Source organism: Lissotriton helveticus, chromosome 2_1, assembly GCF_964261635.1.
Source record: "Lissotriton helveticus chromosome 2_1, aLisHel1.1, whole genome shotgun sequence".
Taxonomy (NCBI): Eukaryota; Metazoa; Chordata; class Amphibia; order Caudata; family Salamandridae; genus Lissotriton; species Lissotriton helveticus.
In genome coordinates, this window is record NC_136059.1 from 892,233,254 (window position 1) to 892,250,908 (window position 17,655).

Consider the following 17,655-nt stretch of genomic DNA (forward strand, 5'->3'; position numbering starts at 1 on the left):
CAAGGAGATTTAAACCATTGAAGATATGAAAAATACAGGCAGGGACGACGAGAATGTCTCAACAGGAGGGTCCTAGATTTAAACAGAGTGCGGGTCCATGGTTCTAACTAACGTACTCAAGAGTTAGGAATCTTATTTAGCCTTTAAATTGGAGATGGGGGCAGGGGGGGGGGGTGTTGGTTGTGTGTTGCAGAAGAGAAGCCCAGGCTATTAGACCTAGTATCTCAGAAGGACACTAAGGAGTATATTGTCATATTTGGCAGAAACACTATCTTTGATGACTCAGTGACTATAGAGGCTATTCCGAGGGATATCATCATTCAATCCCCCGGTGGAGCTCTGCACCCAATATATCCATTTCTGTTCACGCAGGAAAAGTGCTAGTTCAGGATTACCCCTGCTCAAATCAATGTTAGGTTTGTCTACCACAGTCCAGAAGAAATCCTCAGCCGGGTGCTTCTTCTCTTTGAAATGATTGGTTAATCTACTCGTTGTCCTTTGGCATCTAAAAGTCGATCTATGCTCCATGATCCTGATCTTTACCCGTCTACTCGTCATACCATGGTAAAGAAGACCACAGGGGCACTTCAACAAGTAAACTACATAAGAGGAGTTACAATTCATGTGACTCCTTTGTTCCCAAGGGTAGGTCAACCCTTAGTCTATACTTTTTGCGTTTGCTGTGAGTTGGCAAACGTCACACATTCCGCAACTTGTGTGCCATGAGACTGGAGGAAGAAAACCTATCTGAAGCTCACCACCTGTTTCCACTTGCCTTTTCCTGCACTTCCTAGATCTTGTGTGAACCGGAATATCCTTGATATTCTGGCTCCTCTTAAATGAGAACAGAGGCTTCTCAATTGCAAGTCCTTTGGAGTTTAAAATTCTCCAATTTCGTAAGACGATTTTTTGGATGTCATTTGATGCTATGTTAAACATTGTCACAAAGACTGGTGTTTTTACACTGGGCTCGAGGAGTGCCTCTCGGTGACTATTAGAAGCTCTCTTCTTTGCCCTTCTTTGAGCTTCTAATAGTCACCGAGAGGCACTCCTCGAGTCCAGTGTAAAAACATCTATTGAAAGACCAGTATGTGTGATAACGTTTAACACAACATCAAATGACATCCAAAAAGTTGTCTTACATCCACCAGACATCCGCAAAGAATGTTCAATCATCGATATTTGGTCCATACACATTCACCAAAAGCACACTTGCCCCACCCAGCTGAACATGCACAAGCGCTACCCGGCCTAAGTCAACTGTCTCAGTTCGAGTGACCGTAAATGGAACACCTCGTTTAATCAGTATCATCACCCCCATGCATAGTTGGAATAGGAGGACGCAACACATACTCCAGCCCACCTACCACCCACATTCTTTTCTGACAATTTCGTGAGGTGAGTTTCCTGTAAGAAGGCGATCTAAACGTCCATCCTGTCTAAACAGCAAACATAGACCTAATCTTTTTGGGAGTATTCAGGTCGCAGACATTCCAGGTTAGGAACTGCATTTTACCACTCATCAAGTCAACATATTGTGAAGACAAATGGTAGTTGGCTATATCAAAGACATGTGTCCACAAGTGAAACCAAGAAGGTGAATATCACAAAATAAAAGACATAAAGTGCCGGTCATTTCTCCCTCAACCACCACCCCATCCCCCCTGCCACTTCAGCGTCTCCAACTCGCCAAAGCCATCCCAGCCCTCACCAACCCACCCCCAACTAGGAAACAACAAAGCAAAACATAGATGCGGTACTCCCATGAGGAGGCATCAGAGTGCTACTAGCCTCCCATCAGGTAGGAGGTGGCTGAGCAAAAATGTGTATCTGTGCCTGATAAGAACAATACAAAGGCGTCCACCTGCACAAGGGAGAAAATCAAGGAATGCATTTATGAATCACATCATTACACAGAGTAAAGGATGGCAGTTTGGAAAAACATTGTGGCAGGACAAGTTCTGCAAGTGCGCCCCATAGGCCTACTGATCCTCATTATCTGATGGTGTCCGGGATCCACGCTGCCTCCTCTTTAGATGCTTTGCATGTTCCATAGCTGCCTTGGAATTGGTGAAAATGTGTGAGTCTCCATCAGGGTCTATCCTCAAGTGGGCAGGATATAACATGGCATAAGGAACCCCCTTGGATTAAAAAAAAATGTTACAGCCCCAAACTCCCTTTTTGCAGCCTGTTCAGCAACAGTAAAATCAGGAAAGAATGAGAGTGTGTTGCCCTGATGTTCAATAGTGCCCTTGTCTCTGGCCATGTGTAAAATGACATCTCAGTCCCTGTAATTCAACACCCGTACGATAATGGGGTGGGAATGGGGCGCCCGGGACCAGCCTGGCAGCGAGAGAGTGATGAGCCCACTCAATAATAAACATAGGAGAGAGCTGATCTGAACCAAAAAGATCCCTGACCAAGGTTTCAAAAAAATGTCTCCATTTTGCCCACATTTGTTGATTCTGGCAGTCTGGTAATACGAATGGTATTACGCCGGGAGTGTGCTTCCAAGTCCTCATTCTTGGCCTGAATAAGGGCGAGAACTTTCTCCATATTAAGAGGTTTCCCAGCAACATCACTTAGACCATCCTCCGTCGCAGACACCTGCTGTTCGACTTCCCCCATGTGGGCAGTTTGCTTTTCTAGTTTATTTTTTTTTCTTCAGAGTTTTATATTGCGCGAACTAGACCCGAACCGAATCAGGTATCAGAGCGCTTTACATAGCACCAGTTACGTTACATGAGGACGGACACACATTCATTTTAGGCACGGGGAGATTAAGTGATTTGCCCAGGACATGTGGTCAAATCGATGATTTACAGCCGCCATCGTACACTCTATGGATGGGAGGCTATGCTGCATGGCCAACAGTGTTGTCTCGATAGTGGAGGGCCCCCCTTCCTGGGCGTCTGCCTCAGAATCCGAGGCTGCCTTCTGTGGAGTCTTGGTGGATTTGCGTGCCTCAAACATGAGGCGAGGTTGAGTTTTATCAGTGCTCCCCATAATGTATGTAATTTGAGCCAATCTATTTGAACGCAGACCTCGAAAGTAGTGTTGAGAGTGCACGTGTTGCAATCAGCTCGGGGAGTCGAGTGTCTCACCCAGAGAAAATGTGCTCCCATCTATACACCACCACAGAGAGTGAGGACTCAACCACTGGCATGAATAAGAATGATGGCCCTCCTTTACAATAGGGACACGTGGCGTAGGCCCCATGCACTATTGTTGTCAATAAACGCAGCCAAGCTAAGAAAGAGGGACCACCGCAGGTCCTGGGTCGTGCAGCAAGAGAGGAGTACCAGGGGACCACTAGAAGGATAGTGCAGCTGCAAGGCCAGGCCAGGACAACCCCACCACAGCCAGAACAGAGACATGGGCAGATACATAAAGGGCAGGCCCCAGTGGACTCCAGATGAACACAATCAGCGTAGCTCCTCTAGTTGTAGTGCACAGCTAGGAGTCTTCGTGTATAATACAGAACACCAAACACAGAAGTTAATGAAGACCAAAGAGATTCCCAGTATGCCGCCAATTACCTCATCGGGCAGCGCTGACAGTGGGGGATCAGCCCAGTCAAGGTGAGAGATCATGAACGATCACATCCCGCACCCCAAGCAGGCAGCCAGCACTGTACTGGTGGAGGTGGAAGCAGGCCGGTAAGTCGCAGCGCGGCACACAGGCAGTGTCAGGCCTCCAGGCGACGAGTAGAGAACCAGGGGATAGTTCATTGCTCACGACCACAGTAGGAAGCAGGCCAAGAAAGTTGAATTTTCACCGGGACACCAAGCAGGATAAGGGCCCCAGAAGCGATCAGAAGCACGGCAACATGCGCTGGTGACCAGGCGAATGCGGCCCACGGCCCCCGTGTGCACCAGCTACCAGCAGCAGCAGACAGGCCGCAGCCCACCCCAGGCCCGCACCCACCTTCACCTCCGCAGAAGCAGGCCCATACCGGGACGCGCCCCACTCACCACCACCAGCGCCGATGACACAGGGGCCGCCGCCAGCCACCTCCTCCGCTCATCCAGGGAATCCTGGTCCCAGAGAGGCCCTCTCGTCACCTTCAGCCGCGGTTCACCGCTCGCTGGCAAGAGCTCAGCAGATCTTCCCCACTGGGCCCGGCGGTCCGCTGTCCTCCCCACTGGAGCCGCAGGTAGCAAGCGATCCCCCGTGACTGCAGGGGGGGGGCGCAACCGCCAAGTCAAGGCCTCCCGTCTCAGGGCCTCACGGGCGCCGCCATTTTACAGGTGCAAGGCCGGGACCAAGCGTGCTCAGGATGCGACGGTTGCCGATATCGTAGGCATCCAAAATGTGCTCCGAGGCAGGCAGGAGAGAGTTACACACAGGATGCGATCCAAAATTTCTCTTGATGTCAGGTTAAAATGGCAGATAATGGTCAACTAGGTGCCCAGCCGGGCAGAGCTTCACTAGGGTGCGACCATCTTGCTGTGCGCCCTCAAGCTCCCCCTCTGCAGGGAAGTATCTTAAGCATATTTTATTGTTATTCTCATTCAGATAGGCTTTAGTGAGCATCTGAATTTTCTTGCATTATATGATACAATCCTGAATATACTTCTGTACTGGAGATGATACACTGATTTTTGAAACATCTCAATGTTGCTGTAAGAATGCACTTCTATGGTTTCACATTGATGCTTTATTTATTTAATTTTTATGTTTAATTTTTTATTATTTATTGTTCTTTTTTTGTTTTAATATCTTCTTCTACGTATATAGCATGAATGCATTCAAAGCATATTACATTTGTGTTATGCTCATAGGGGACCCGATTCACAGAACTAACTTAAGACAAAATCCTAAACTTACTACCATTTTGATATTCACAGAAGGCACTTACTCATTTTGGTATTCATAGAAGGCACTTACTCATTTGGGTATTCACAGAAGTTAGGAGTCCTAACTTTAGGACTCCTAAATACCTTCTGAGAATACCGAAAGTCTTAAAGTCAGAATTTTTCTCAATTTAGTAGTAGTAAAGTTAGGACTCCTAACTTTAGAAATCCTAAATGCCTTCTGTGAATACCGAAAGTCTTAAAATTAGGATTTTTCTCAACTTTACTACTAAACTGTGAAAAATCCTAATTTTAAGACTTTCGGTATTCACAGAAGGCATTTAGGAGTCCTAAAGTTAGGAGTCCTAACTTTACTACTACTAAATTGAGAAAAATCCTAATTTTAAGACTTTCGGTATTCACAGAAGGCATTTAGGAGTCCTAAAGTTAGGAGTCCTAACTTTACTACTACTAAAGTGAGAAAAATCCTAATTTTAAGACTTTCGGTATTCACAGAAGGCATTTAGGAGTCCTAAAGTTAGGAGTCCTAACTTTACTACTACTAAATTGAGAAAAATCCTAATTTTAAGACTTTCGGTATGCACAGAAGGCATTTAGGAGTCCTAAAGTTAGGAGTCCTAACTTCTGTGAATACCGAAATGAGTAAGTGTCTTCTGTGAATACCAAAATGAGTAAGTGCCTTCTGTGAATACCAAAATGGTAGTAAGTTTAGGATTTTGTCTTAAGTTAGTTCTGTGGATCGGGCCCATAGAAAGGATTTAATGTGATTCTTGATCATTTTGTATTAAACAACACTGCTCTGAATACTCTTTAATTCTAGAGATGACATATTCAGATTTCAAAGTTGCTCATAATTTAATTTGTTTATCCGCCTCGGTGTTTTTGTGTGCATTGGATGGTTATTTGTAAGCATAGCTCAACATCAAAATCGGGGTTGATTTGCAAGTTAATATAATCTTTTCATTTTAATTCTTTTAGTGCATGCATAATTATTTTTCTTCATGTTTTGGCTCTTTGTGAAAGTACAGGTTCTGTGTGACCATTTCATTTGTTTGGTCACTACCGCAGAAACAGTCTCACCATGTTTGCGCATGCATGGCCCATTTTGCCTTGATTACATTTTTTGGGACTGTTCTTTTGGGATTCATAATTTCACTTATTTCCTTTATTCTTTGTCAGCTTTGTTTAAATTATTTTATCTTTCCAGACCTTCATCCGGTAGGTCTGTTCCACTACGGGGAGGCTGTGAGTCTTTTTTTTGGTCTCCATGCTGGGAAGCAGTGCCACATTAGACACTGCGTTCGACACGTCGGTACTGTACACACATCTATTGAGATGCCTGCAGGCCCGTAGTTCCAGGCAGGTGAACCTAACCACTTTCTCATTTTGGTTTTTGTGGCCCTGAGTTCTCCGTCTTTATTTATATTGGATTTCATGAGCCTTCCTCCCTTTTTAGGTCTTGCCTACGCAGCGCGCATGAGCTGCATAGGCAAAAATACCTTTTCCGATCGCCATGGCTTTTCAGTCAAACAAGTGCACGCCTTCCATTGCCTTCAATGGCAACACGTGCACATGAGGCGATTTACTTGCGGGAGCGAGCGCCACCATATGGTAGCAATTATTGCTCCCACAAGTAAATCGTTCAGGCCCCCTACCTCCCCCCTGCTTCTAGCGCGCGAGCGCACAACTCCAGGGCTTGTATTTTTTTTATTTTAAGCGCGAGGCGCGTGTGTGGACAATGCTTGTTTACTTTCCGTCTGTGCGCTCACCAGCAGATGCCGAATATTTAGAACCGTTTAGGGCTAATGGCTGGGCCATTAGGCAGCCAAGTCACTCGGTGCAGTCAGGTTGCTATGGAAGTTCAGGAGAGACGAGCGCAAGAGAAGAAGGGATCAGCAAGTTGATGGCGAGGAAACGCTTTCAGACAGCCTGCGTAAGTTTCCATCCTGGATTTTTATGTGTGTCTGGAATGATCTGGGCTGAGGCGGTCACCCTATTGCTGGCTAAAACCGGTCTATATGGATATGGATCAACAATTTGCTAAAAAAAAAATAGAATTGCCTTTTCTCTATCAATGTCTGAAGGAAATATGTGCGCGCACACAGCACTTGCACTCCCAGCCAGTAGGGCGAGTCTATGCCACCATGCCAGGCTTGCGGCCCAGGGACCGAGGGAGGTGAGATTAGGGGGCGGCACCGGTCCACTCACATATGAACGGGACTGCTGGAGCAGCAGAACAGCTCGTGCTGTTTACCACAGACTGGTCCTCGAGCGGACACTTCACTTTGATGAGAGACAGGTGTGCGGCAAGCGTCTGAAACGTGTACTTCCGCCTTTAATGCCCCTACGTGCTGCACTGGCATTCGAGAGCTGCAGCGGCGAGCAGCCAGCCGCCACTGCCCCGGTCTGTGTGGTTTCCTGCGGCGGTGCCCAAGGCAGCAGATTCCGGATGCAATCATCTCTAGGCCACTGTTTTAGCCTTTTCATCACACCTCTTTCTCGTCCTCTTCTCTTTCTTTAATTACGATGTGTTTACTTCAAATGACCCATTTCTATATTGCCCCTTCCTTTTCGTCTAGGCAAGGTTTTTATTCCCTTCTTTTCGTGTGTGCTGTCGAACCTTCTCTCAATTCCTGGCTCAGATATTCCACACCTCAGTATACTGCGTCTATTTGACCCTCACATACCTCCAGTTTCCTTCTCTTCGCTCCTTCGAATTTGCACTTTATTTCTCATGTTCACTACTCATTCCTTTCCCGGTTCCTTTCCTTTATTTGGTCTAACTCTCAGGACCTTTGTTATCTTACTCTTGCGGAGCAGCTCCCATTGTACGGAGGCTGATATCAGCCACTTCAGCAGACTCGCGGGAGCGACATAAAGTGCCTTCATTTGAGATTTATTTATTCGCACAGCTGCTCCCGCTGCACAAAGGGTGAGGGGAGGGAGCAGAGAGAGCCGGGGCGGCTGAGCCCCGCAGATAGCATAATGGCAGAACCCAGATCCTGCATAATCGCAGGTGTGCGTGAGGCTATCATAGACTATGGTGTACTTTGTGCTCTGAGTTGTCTCGGTGACTACCATTCATCTATACATCCATCCGTGTATCCACTCACTCATCCTGGCATCCATTCTTCCTACTACCCATCCATCCATCCACTCACTGAACCTTCCATCCATCCATTCCTCCACCCACCCATCCATCTGACCCTCCATCCATCCATGCATCCATCCACTCACTGATCCATCTATTCATCATCCATCCACTCACTGATAGATTCATTCATCCTTCCATCCACTGACTGATCCATCTATCTATCCACTCACTGATCCATCCATCCACTCACTGATCCATCCATCCATTCATTCATGCACTCCCAGATCCATCCATCCACTCACTGATCCATCCATCCATCCACTCACTGATCCATCCATCTATCCACTCACTAATCCATCCATTGACTCACAGATCCATCCATCCACTCACTGATCCATCCATCCATCCATCCATCCATCCATCCACGGATCCCGCCATCCACTCACTGATCCATCCATCCACTCATGGATCTATTCATCCACTCACTGATCCATCCATCCACTCACAGATCCATCCATCCGTCCATTCATCCATCGGCTCACGGATCCATCCATCCACTCACTGATACATCCATCCAGCCGTCGACGCATCCATACACTCATGGATCCATCCATCCACTCAATGATAGATCCATGCATTCATCCATCCATCCCGAATGATGCTATTGCATGTGCAGCCAGTTGCGCTGGTTGTTCCCAGAGCATTTTTCAGGGACCCTGGTCATGCGCGCAGCTGTCTGGGATAGCTCTATTCTTGAGGCACTTGGAGAGTCCAATAAGACTAACCAAACAGTATCACATAACTAATTTTAAAACAAGCATTTGCAATGCAATAGGTCTTGCATTATTAAAGTTTGAGCTATTGGTGTTGCATTATTTAGCAATGCCAAAAGCTCAAACTTTAATAATGCGAGACCTATTGCATTGCAAATGCTTGTTTCATCTTTTCATCAGTTACAAAAATTATTCCCGAATTTTCCTTTGGGTGGGTTATTAAGCCCGCACTGGCCTCTAATTGAGTGATGTGATCTGTTCTGACACACTCCTTAGTATATCTTTGGCCTGTGAGTATTTATTTAATTATTCTCACCATCCCTTAATCTGTTTACTTTCTGGTTGGGTCTGGTTTCGGATAATCCTTTCTCTTGTTCAGGAATACTTTGGATTGATTCCTAATTCATGAAGTGATTTACTCTTTCCAGTTTAGCTTGGTCGAAACGCCATCGACGCCCATCTTTGGCACCTACTGAAAGGGAAGAATTTTGGCTACTTCTGATTTTATGCTTTGTCCAATCAGTCTTTACGTGAATCTTTTTTTTCCACTGCATTGTTTTTCTGTTTACACTGTCAATTGTTCTTCTAATGTTTGTAGTGTAACTATGTGAGCATCACTGTTTTATGATTGTATTGTCTTTCATAATATTGTTTCATTAAATGTGCATTGTGTTGTTGTGTAGAGGTATGATTTTATAATTTTGCATAATTTGTTTTACGTGATGCAGATTTTACAATCTTTTCACGCTTAGATTATTTATTAGTTAAGTTTTGTGTAATGTTTTACTTGAAGCTTTGTTAGGATTATAATTGTTACTTTGCCCCAGGATTGGGCAATAGGGCTGCCCTTGTTTGTTGTAATTACCTTCTAAAAGTGGCATTTTTAAACCCTCAATTAAAAAATCATCTTCTCTAAAAGGTGTATTTTAAATGGTGAGTTCAGAGACCCTGAACTCCAAATCCCCGTCTGTTCCCAATTGGAAGTTACACTTAAGATATTACAAGGCAGATCCAATGATAACCTAAGAGAGAGATAGTCCTTGCAATAGTGAATAACTAAATTAGCAATATTTCACTATCAGGACATGTAAAACACAGCAGTTCTTCCCTTTTCTTTCACATACACTGCACTCTGCCCATGGGGCACTTTGGGCCTACATTAGGGTTGCGTTACATGTAGTAAAAAGGAAGGTTAGATCAGGGCTCAAAAAGTTTAAAAATTGTTACTAGATCTGTAAGTCTAGTAACTTAAAAAATCAACTCAACCTAACTGTAGTGCACTTGACCTCTGTCTCTGAAAGCTGAGCAAATGTGAAAACTTAGTACGATTTAAAGGCATTTTTATTGCTCATTCAATTTGTGAGCAATAACGATGCCTTTAAATCTTGCTATCTTGTCACATTTGCTCTGCTTTCAGAGACAGATGTCAAAAGTCAGTTGGTCTTCATACTCGCCAGAAAGGGTGAGTAGGACCCTAAAATTGCTTGTCCTAATTAAATAAGGAAAAGGACAATTAACTCACATAATTCAGACCCATGACCTGCCACACTGACGAGCAACGAAACTCAGCTATTCAACATTTACTGCTCCTGTTGTAAACCTCTATTTAGGTCTGAAGCAAAATGCCACTCGCGTCATTCATGGGTAACTTACTGTATTCAATGCTTGCTATAAGGTACATTGGTCCAATCACCCTCCTTCAGCCACTGGCTTCTTTGATTTAGGAACCTCCAGCAAATGGTTTGAGGCATGGTCAATCACTTCTCAGATCAGCCACAGGAGTATTATAGTCTCACATGTTTCTGTTGGATAACAGGGTGAATGTTTTTGTCTCTGGTGGAATGCATGAGGGGCTGTTTAAATCTGAAAAGTAATCCCTCATCACATATTTAATTATTTATATCTTCCATACATTGTATACACAAAGATATCCTTTTTGTTTTGCACTGCATCTGGCATTTTTAGTGCTCTGATTACCATGCAAGAGGTAGCATCAGACCTTTTGGCTATGTCAATGGTTGTTTTTCTTTTTAAGTGCCAAGGCCTAAAAAAGGTTGAACACCAAAAATCTGTCTCAATTTGTGCCATGATCAGTATCTATGACGCATCATATAAAATATAAAATAAGGGCAGGTGGGGGAAAAGGGACAATCGGCACACAAGGGAGAGAGCAATAAACACTGCAGGAACAGGGGAGAAGCATGAGAGAGTGTGGAGGGAAGTAACACACTAGAGAGAGCATAAAAACACATGCACTCTAAAGGACTGTTAAACGAAAAAGAAAAAAAATAGTTCCATATATGTGAGAAAAGGAAGGCTACAAACTATGCAATCAAATGAATACTAAATAAGCTATGCTCCAAGGAAGGCACAAACTAAAGAAAGAGAAGGCATGCTATCGAATAACAAGCAAGCAAATTAGAGTGACAATAAAGTAAAAAAATGGCAAGCAATGGGTGGTCTGTAAAGCCACTGTAAGTTTTTGATAAGCCGACAATAGATCTTTTGCAACCAGACCGCTCTCGCTGCCCTAAGTAAGACCTAAAAACAGAGAGATGTACATGCTCATGCCTTTCACTTACGCCTTCATCCTCAGGTGTAGCCTCAGACAGGTTGCTGATGGGTTTCTTCGGAACGACTAGAAAGTGTACCGGGGCTTTTGCCTCGATGTCATGGAAGGCGATGCACTTAAAAGGAAATTAATCAATCAGTTATAAAACAAAGTGACACAAGGCTGCAAGCATACGCACAACCTATGGGTGCATCAAAAATACCCTGTTTCAGAAAGACAAAGAGGTGGGCGCAGCAAAGTTTTATGTCGAACTACAAACTCTGGCGAATCAAAATATACTTACAATGAGAAACGTTACGTTATAATGTAAAGTAATTTTAAATCAATTTCTATAAACAAAGATATCAGTAAGCTTTTTAAATTTCAAAACGAGATCTTTCAAATACTTTTCATAGATTCTGCATTCCATGTCCTTAGCAAACAAGAAGAAGATAAATAAATGCAAGGGAAGGTTTTAGTATAATAATGCCATCAATGTGCAAGCCCTCTCCTTGCCAACTGTAGTTAGCTTGCAGGTAACAAGGGAAAACATTAAATAAACCTATAAAACACAGCCATACATTTACAACCGTAGGTGTCTTGGTGTTAGCACACACAGGGGCACAGATTTTCAGCCTTTATAGCAAAGTAGTTGAGGCATTGCAGTTTTCACAACAAAACCTCATGGGTCATATAATCTGGCAACAGCATCATATGTAATGTGCAGCGAGGAGATTCTGGGCTAGACAACTGAGTACAGTGGAGTAGTGACCTACCCCGCCACACACGAAAATAGGGTATGGCGGGATAGTTGGAATCATGATGCATTGCGAGTTGTGCCTCAAAACAGACCCCTACACAGGGAGGGTACTGGCAGCCAGGCAACAATGCAAGCGCACGAAGGCAGGAGGTGGTAAGGTTACAATGCCAACAATGGAGACAATCAGGTCATAATGGCAGGTGAGGGGCACCCTAAGAAGGAGGGATGGTGGGAGTTACTGACAGGCCAAAACATCTCATTGAAGACACTGGGGTTGTCTGCAAGCTATTTGATAAAGGTGCTCTATTTGCCCTTACACTTCCTGATTACTAGCGCGTGGTGCTCTATTCAGAGGCTGCACGTACCCATTCCTGAGAGGAAATTATGAGGATTTAATTCATGCTCAAGTTAATTATCCTTATTTTCAGATAATGGGGCAGCTGGTGCACCAAAGCACTTAAAAGTTCTCACACATAACTTTCACATTTTCCCTCCCCTGATCACAAGTTCAAACTTGAAATCCTTCCTAGTTATCAGCAAAATATCAACCAGCAACTGTACACTCCTCGATTAGTACCCCGTTTCAGAATGCTTCGACTAATTCCTGTGGCCACTGAAAAAGCCTTTATTGACTTCTACTCTCTCTGTGTCTTCTACCAACCATGCACCACTTCATCCTCCAGGCCTTTGCCTCCACCCTGGGTTGCCAGTGAATAGAAAACTGCATATGCTGGTTCTGTGGATAGCAATGCATGCCTCTGACCAACCAGCTCCTAAAAACCTGCTTTTGCCATGCTGTTGTCGGCCATTGACATGGTTAATCCTTAAAACGTCAAATCAACATTAGAGCAGATGCATCCCCCCACTACACCAGTTGAAATGGGCTACCCAATTTACTAATGGCCCAACTAATTCAGTAAATATGTCATTATATACCACACCATGCTAGCATTTGTTCATTTTCTATGAGGTCCCACATTAGGCAGAAAACATAACTCAGGTACAGGGAAAAGTAATTTGCTTAGGATCACACAATGCTGTCTTGGGATTAGAACCCTTATCTACTGGCCACATAGTCGGCAATGTCTGCTCCCATTCCCCCTCATTCTCAACCTTAAAGCTGCATTCACCTTACTCACCTAGTCCATGTACTCCCACAAGTAAAACAATACCCTCATACCCTCTTCTTCCAAACCTGTTGATGTCAGTCATGCTTAAAACGATTAATGCAATCCAATGCTGAAGCCTCAAGCCCTTTGAGCTTCCATCCACCTCACAACTCCCTTTCTTTAGCAAAAGCTCTTGTGTGCAATGCCTTACCCAGTACATTTGTTCAAAGACGCACTTCAACTGCTTTCATACGATTTCCACACAAAAAAACACCAAAATTGCTCTCTCCCAGGTCTGCAGTGTCAAATCTTCTCACCTCATCTTTCTTCCATTTTTATTATCCTTTTATTTCCTTTTTTCTCTACTACCTTTGCTATAGTAGACCACACCAAACACATCATCAAGCTGCTACTTGCAGAGTTCTCACACCTTACGGTTGACACTTTATGGCACAATCATAAGCTCATTTGTGTCTCCCATTACCTGTAAACTCAATCATCGATTCAAGTCTAGAGCAATAAATATAATGTTGAACTCTTCTCACACCATACCTCCTCATTCAGTCCACCCATCACAGTTTTGTGGATTTAACACAATTACATCAACAACTCATTATTCACAGACTCAATCCAAGTCTGTATAGCTAGCTATCTCTTTGTAAACCCATAAATGTCTAGCTCACGAATACCCTATGCTCAAATGCTGAAAGACTGAGATCAGCTACTGCCTAGAAAAATAATACTATCCTCTTTCTGGAAGTCTCCATTCTTGCCTGGTCCTGTGCCCACAATCTCTCAGACCGCTTCAACTTCCACATGCAGCTCTCCACTTTCATCAGTTCCACAACTTTCTGCCATCAATACCAACTTGCCAGGAAAAAAAAGTCAAAACTTTGCCACACCTATAGTTCAACTGTGCAAAAACCCTAATACTCTAGTTCTTACAAAACCAGATTACGGCAGTGTCCTTTTTTCCTCCCAGTCCTTAATCCCTCCATTTTTCTATGCACTAGTGGACCAAGCTCCCACACACTTCCTCCCACCTTTCATAGCAGAACCAGGAAGGCTGGATTACAGAAGATCACAGATCCCTGCATACACTGCCAGCTGCCTCCTAATATCTTTTTTTCTCAAACTTTATCACTTACACCATAAATCAATATAGCCCTTTCCAACTATGGGCCCGATGTAGGTAAAAGTCATTTACCAATTTTAAAATACCGATTTTTACCGAATCGGTATTCTGAAATCGGAAAATGAGATGTAGAGAAAAAAAATCAGTAAAATACCGATTCGGTAAAAATCGGTAGCGTGTTTCGATACTTACCGAATCTGTAATTACCGAATCGGTAGATAACGAATCGGTAATGACAATACAAGCCTATGGGCCAAAAGAAACTGGGATGGTGCAATGAGCTAAAAAACGGTGTTGGATCTAGCCCTGATCTCTTGACTGGGTGAGAGTACTCTGCTTAATTCAGAGACTCTGTCCATCACCACCCCTTGTTGTAAATATTTTTGTCCACCCTAAGCGTGGAAGAGTATACTCAGATGTGAGTCCCTTGCTCATTGCACCATCGGGATTCAAGCAAGCCGGGCCGAAGACGGCTGTAATGCCAGAAACCGGTCCCCGGAAGCTTGTTTCCTTCCCAGTGTAAGAATTGGCTTTTGTAGTCTGGTCTGCCCTGTTCCCATGATGCATTGGGCCAGGGACAGACTAATTTGCATACAGCCAGGTTCTGAAACTGGGATGGTGCAATGAGCTAAAAAACGGTGTTGGATCTAGCCCTGATCTCTTGACTGGGTGAGAGTACTCTGCTTAATTCAGAGACTCTGTCCATCACCACCCCTTGTTGTAAATATTTTTGTCCACCCTAAGCGTGGAAGGGTATACTCAGATGTGAGTCCCTTGCTCATTGCACCATCGGGATTCAAGCAAGCCGGGCCGAAGACGGCTGTAATGCCAGAAACCGGTCCCCGGAAGCTTGTTTCCTTCCCAGTGTAAGAATTGGCTTTTGTAGTCTGGTCTGCCCTGTTCCCATGATGCATTGGGCCAGGGACAGACTAATTTGCATACAGCCAGGTTCTGAAACTGGGATGGTGCAATGAGCTAAAAAACGGTGTTGGATCTAGCCCTGATCTCTTGACTGGGTGAGAGTACTCTGCTTAATTCAGAGACTCTGTCCATCACCACCCCTTGTTGTGTCATGTATTCCTATAGGTTCTGAATCGATCCCCCTATTCCTGACCCTATTCTGGTTAAACTAACTATCAAGTTAACTAACAGTCAGCCCATGAGGCAAGAAAAGCCCCCATGATGCAGATACCGTTATCTGACGCAGTCACACTACGGCACAGGAACGTGTTATCTGATTAGGTCATAACGCTTGAGATCTAATTAGACAAGCGACATTCCTCCAGCCCCTGATAAGGCATACGACGTTCTCATAACAAATCAAACCTATGACAACCTGGAAAATCCGTGCGGCCATTGTTTTGATTTCACAGAGAACTTCAGTAAAAGAATGTGCTAACGAGCAAGTCGTATGACATCTTTATTGACGTATCTATGTCCATCCTTACGTCAATCTCGGCACCTTTAAGGTATAAATATTGCCGATCTTGCCCTATGCAAACACACGCGTGGTGACGAGACGGAGCAGCCATACTTGCCGAAGCCCAGAAGCAGAGCAGACCCCGCTGGCAGTAGCCCCGCCTTCCTGACGCGCTGAGAGACGCGCTGCTATCTCCTGCCGAGAGACCCAGCACCGGCGCTTTCGGGCAGCCCTCGCAGGCAGCCTGGAATATCGAGAGCAGAGAAAGAGATACCATTCCTCATTCATCCTAACTTCCAGGTACAGAACTGAATAACCCCTCACAGAGAATTCTTTAGTTATTCACTTGGCAAAAACAAACTTAACTTAAACTGTAACTTTCTATTCCCGCCCACGCATTAGACTTAGGTCAGGTACACGGGGTAGGCGTATTTAGAAACACCAGTTGAGTACGTTTAGTCAAATGTATATGTGTATGTAAATATATTTTAATCATTTTAAACATCATATGGCTCAGAAACCATATCAATGTTTTTACAGTATTATTTTATACTATTGCTTTTAATGTATGCACTTTACTTAACTATAAGTATTGCAATAATATCGATCCATTTCTCTTGTACGAGAAAAGAGACTGATCAATAAATAACACCTTTTTATTGAACACGCCCGTCTCTTCCTTTTCTCTACAATCTGATGAGACTAAGAATGCACGTACTGACTGAGTAAAATAATTGCCTTGTGCTCACACGACTCTGGAGATACACTCTTGATTAGGGGAGAGCAAAGTTGTCATGTTCTATGGTTGTCAGAAACTAAATCCCTTCTTGTCTAATCAGGGGAGTTAATTCTTTCCTGAACATTCGAGAAAGTTTCTAGCGAACTCTGAGCTACGCTGGCAAACCCAAAACTTAAGTCTAGTATCGACAGTAGTAGACCTAGTTAACGTCTGGCCTAGGCCTTTACTGCTGTAGGTATTATTCCAATGCGCAGAGCCTATTGGGAAGATAGGAACTACACTACATGGCGCCCAACGTGTTTGGAAAGGGCGATAAAACTAACGTAAGACATTTAGAGTAACTCAGTCGTGCTTTCTCACTCAGACCCCTTTTCCCAAATACTCCAAAGACGTCTGGAGTGGGTGAAAGGTAATATCCTCCAAAACCTCGCAGGAGGGAACTCCTATGTAAGGTTCTTGGTTTAGTCAACGTTGAAGGATACACTGTTCCAAAATATTGTGCATCTAATCTTTGTTCCATAAGAAACCTGATCTGCAAACAAACAAAATAACCTTATTGACAGTAAAATGTCTGACAATGAGGATGAAAGAGAGGCAGTTAGATTAGCAGCTGAAATAGCAGCAGCTGATACTGCAGCACTAGATGCGGACGGGGATATAATACTCATCCCAGTCGCCAAAAGGAAATCTATAACCTTAAAACTTAGAGAAAATGGACTGACACCTAGAGGTGGCACAGTCATATTCGTAATTGAGGCACACGAATATCGGCAGACAGAGGTATACTATACATGGATACATTTTCCAGCAGCAAATGCTGTAACAAAGTACTTCCACTATTACAAAATAGAGGTTCCACCCGACATTTACACTCCTTTCGAGGAGGTGGAAGTACCACTCAAATTCCAAGAGCATTTGCTCTTATTTGATGGCGCCCTAATACATAATAATCACATCACCAGGCTCGGTCCTTTAGGTAGACCAGGAGCAACGTGGCCGGTCTTAGCCGGATACACACCACAACCAGACATCGAAGGGATGTCTACTGGAGAGCTGTTAATACAGCTAAAACAATTACTAAAAATTCATAGACAATTAGTCCAGTATGTAATGCGGACTTCAACAATTCAGCCAGCGATTAAACTTCAACAGCTGACCCCTCACCAGGGGAACACAAGTAAAATCACACCACAGAACATCCAATCCTGCCTAGGTAAAGTTCCGGCTAAACGAGAACAAATACCATTCTGGTTGGCA

At 44.1% G+C, this 17,655-nt stretch overlaps 1 protein-coding gene across 1 annotated transcript in view; it reads right to left on the reverse strand.

The window, feature by feature from the left end:
- The window catches only part of LOC144819538 (adenosine 5'-monophosphoramidase HINT1-like), a 236,193-nt gene that overhangs the window by 137,845 nt on the left and 80,693 nt on the right, over window positions 1-17,655 (reverse strand). The window contains exon 2 of the mRNA XM_078677380.1: window positions 11,267-11,371. Coding sequence (XP_078533506.1) covers window positions 11,267-11,371 — 105 coding nt within the window. The remainder of the gene's footprint in view (window positions 1-11,266; window positions 11,372-17,655) is intronic.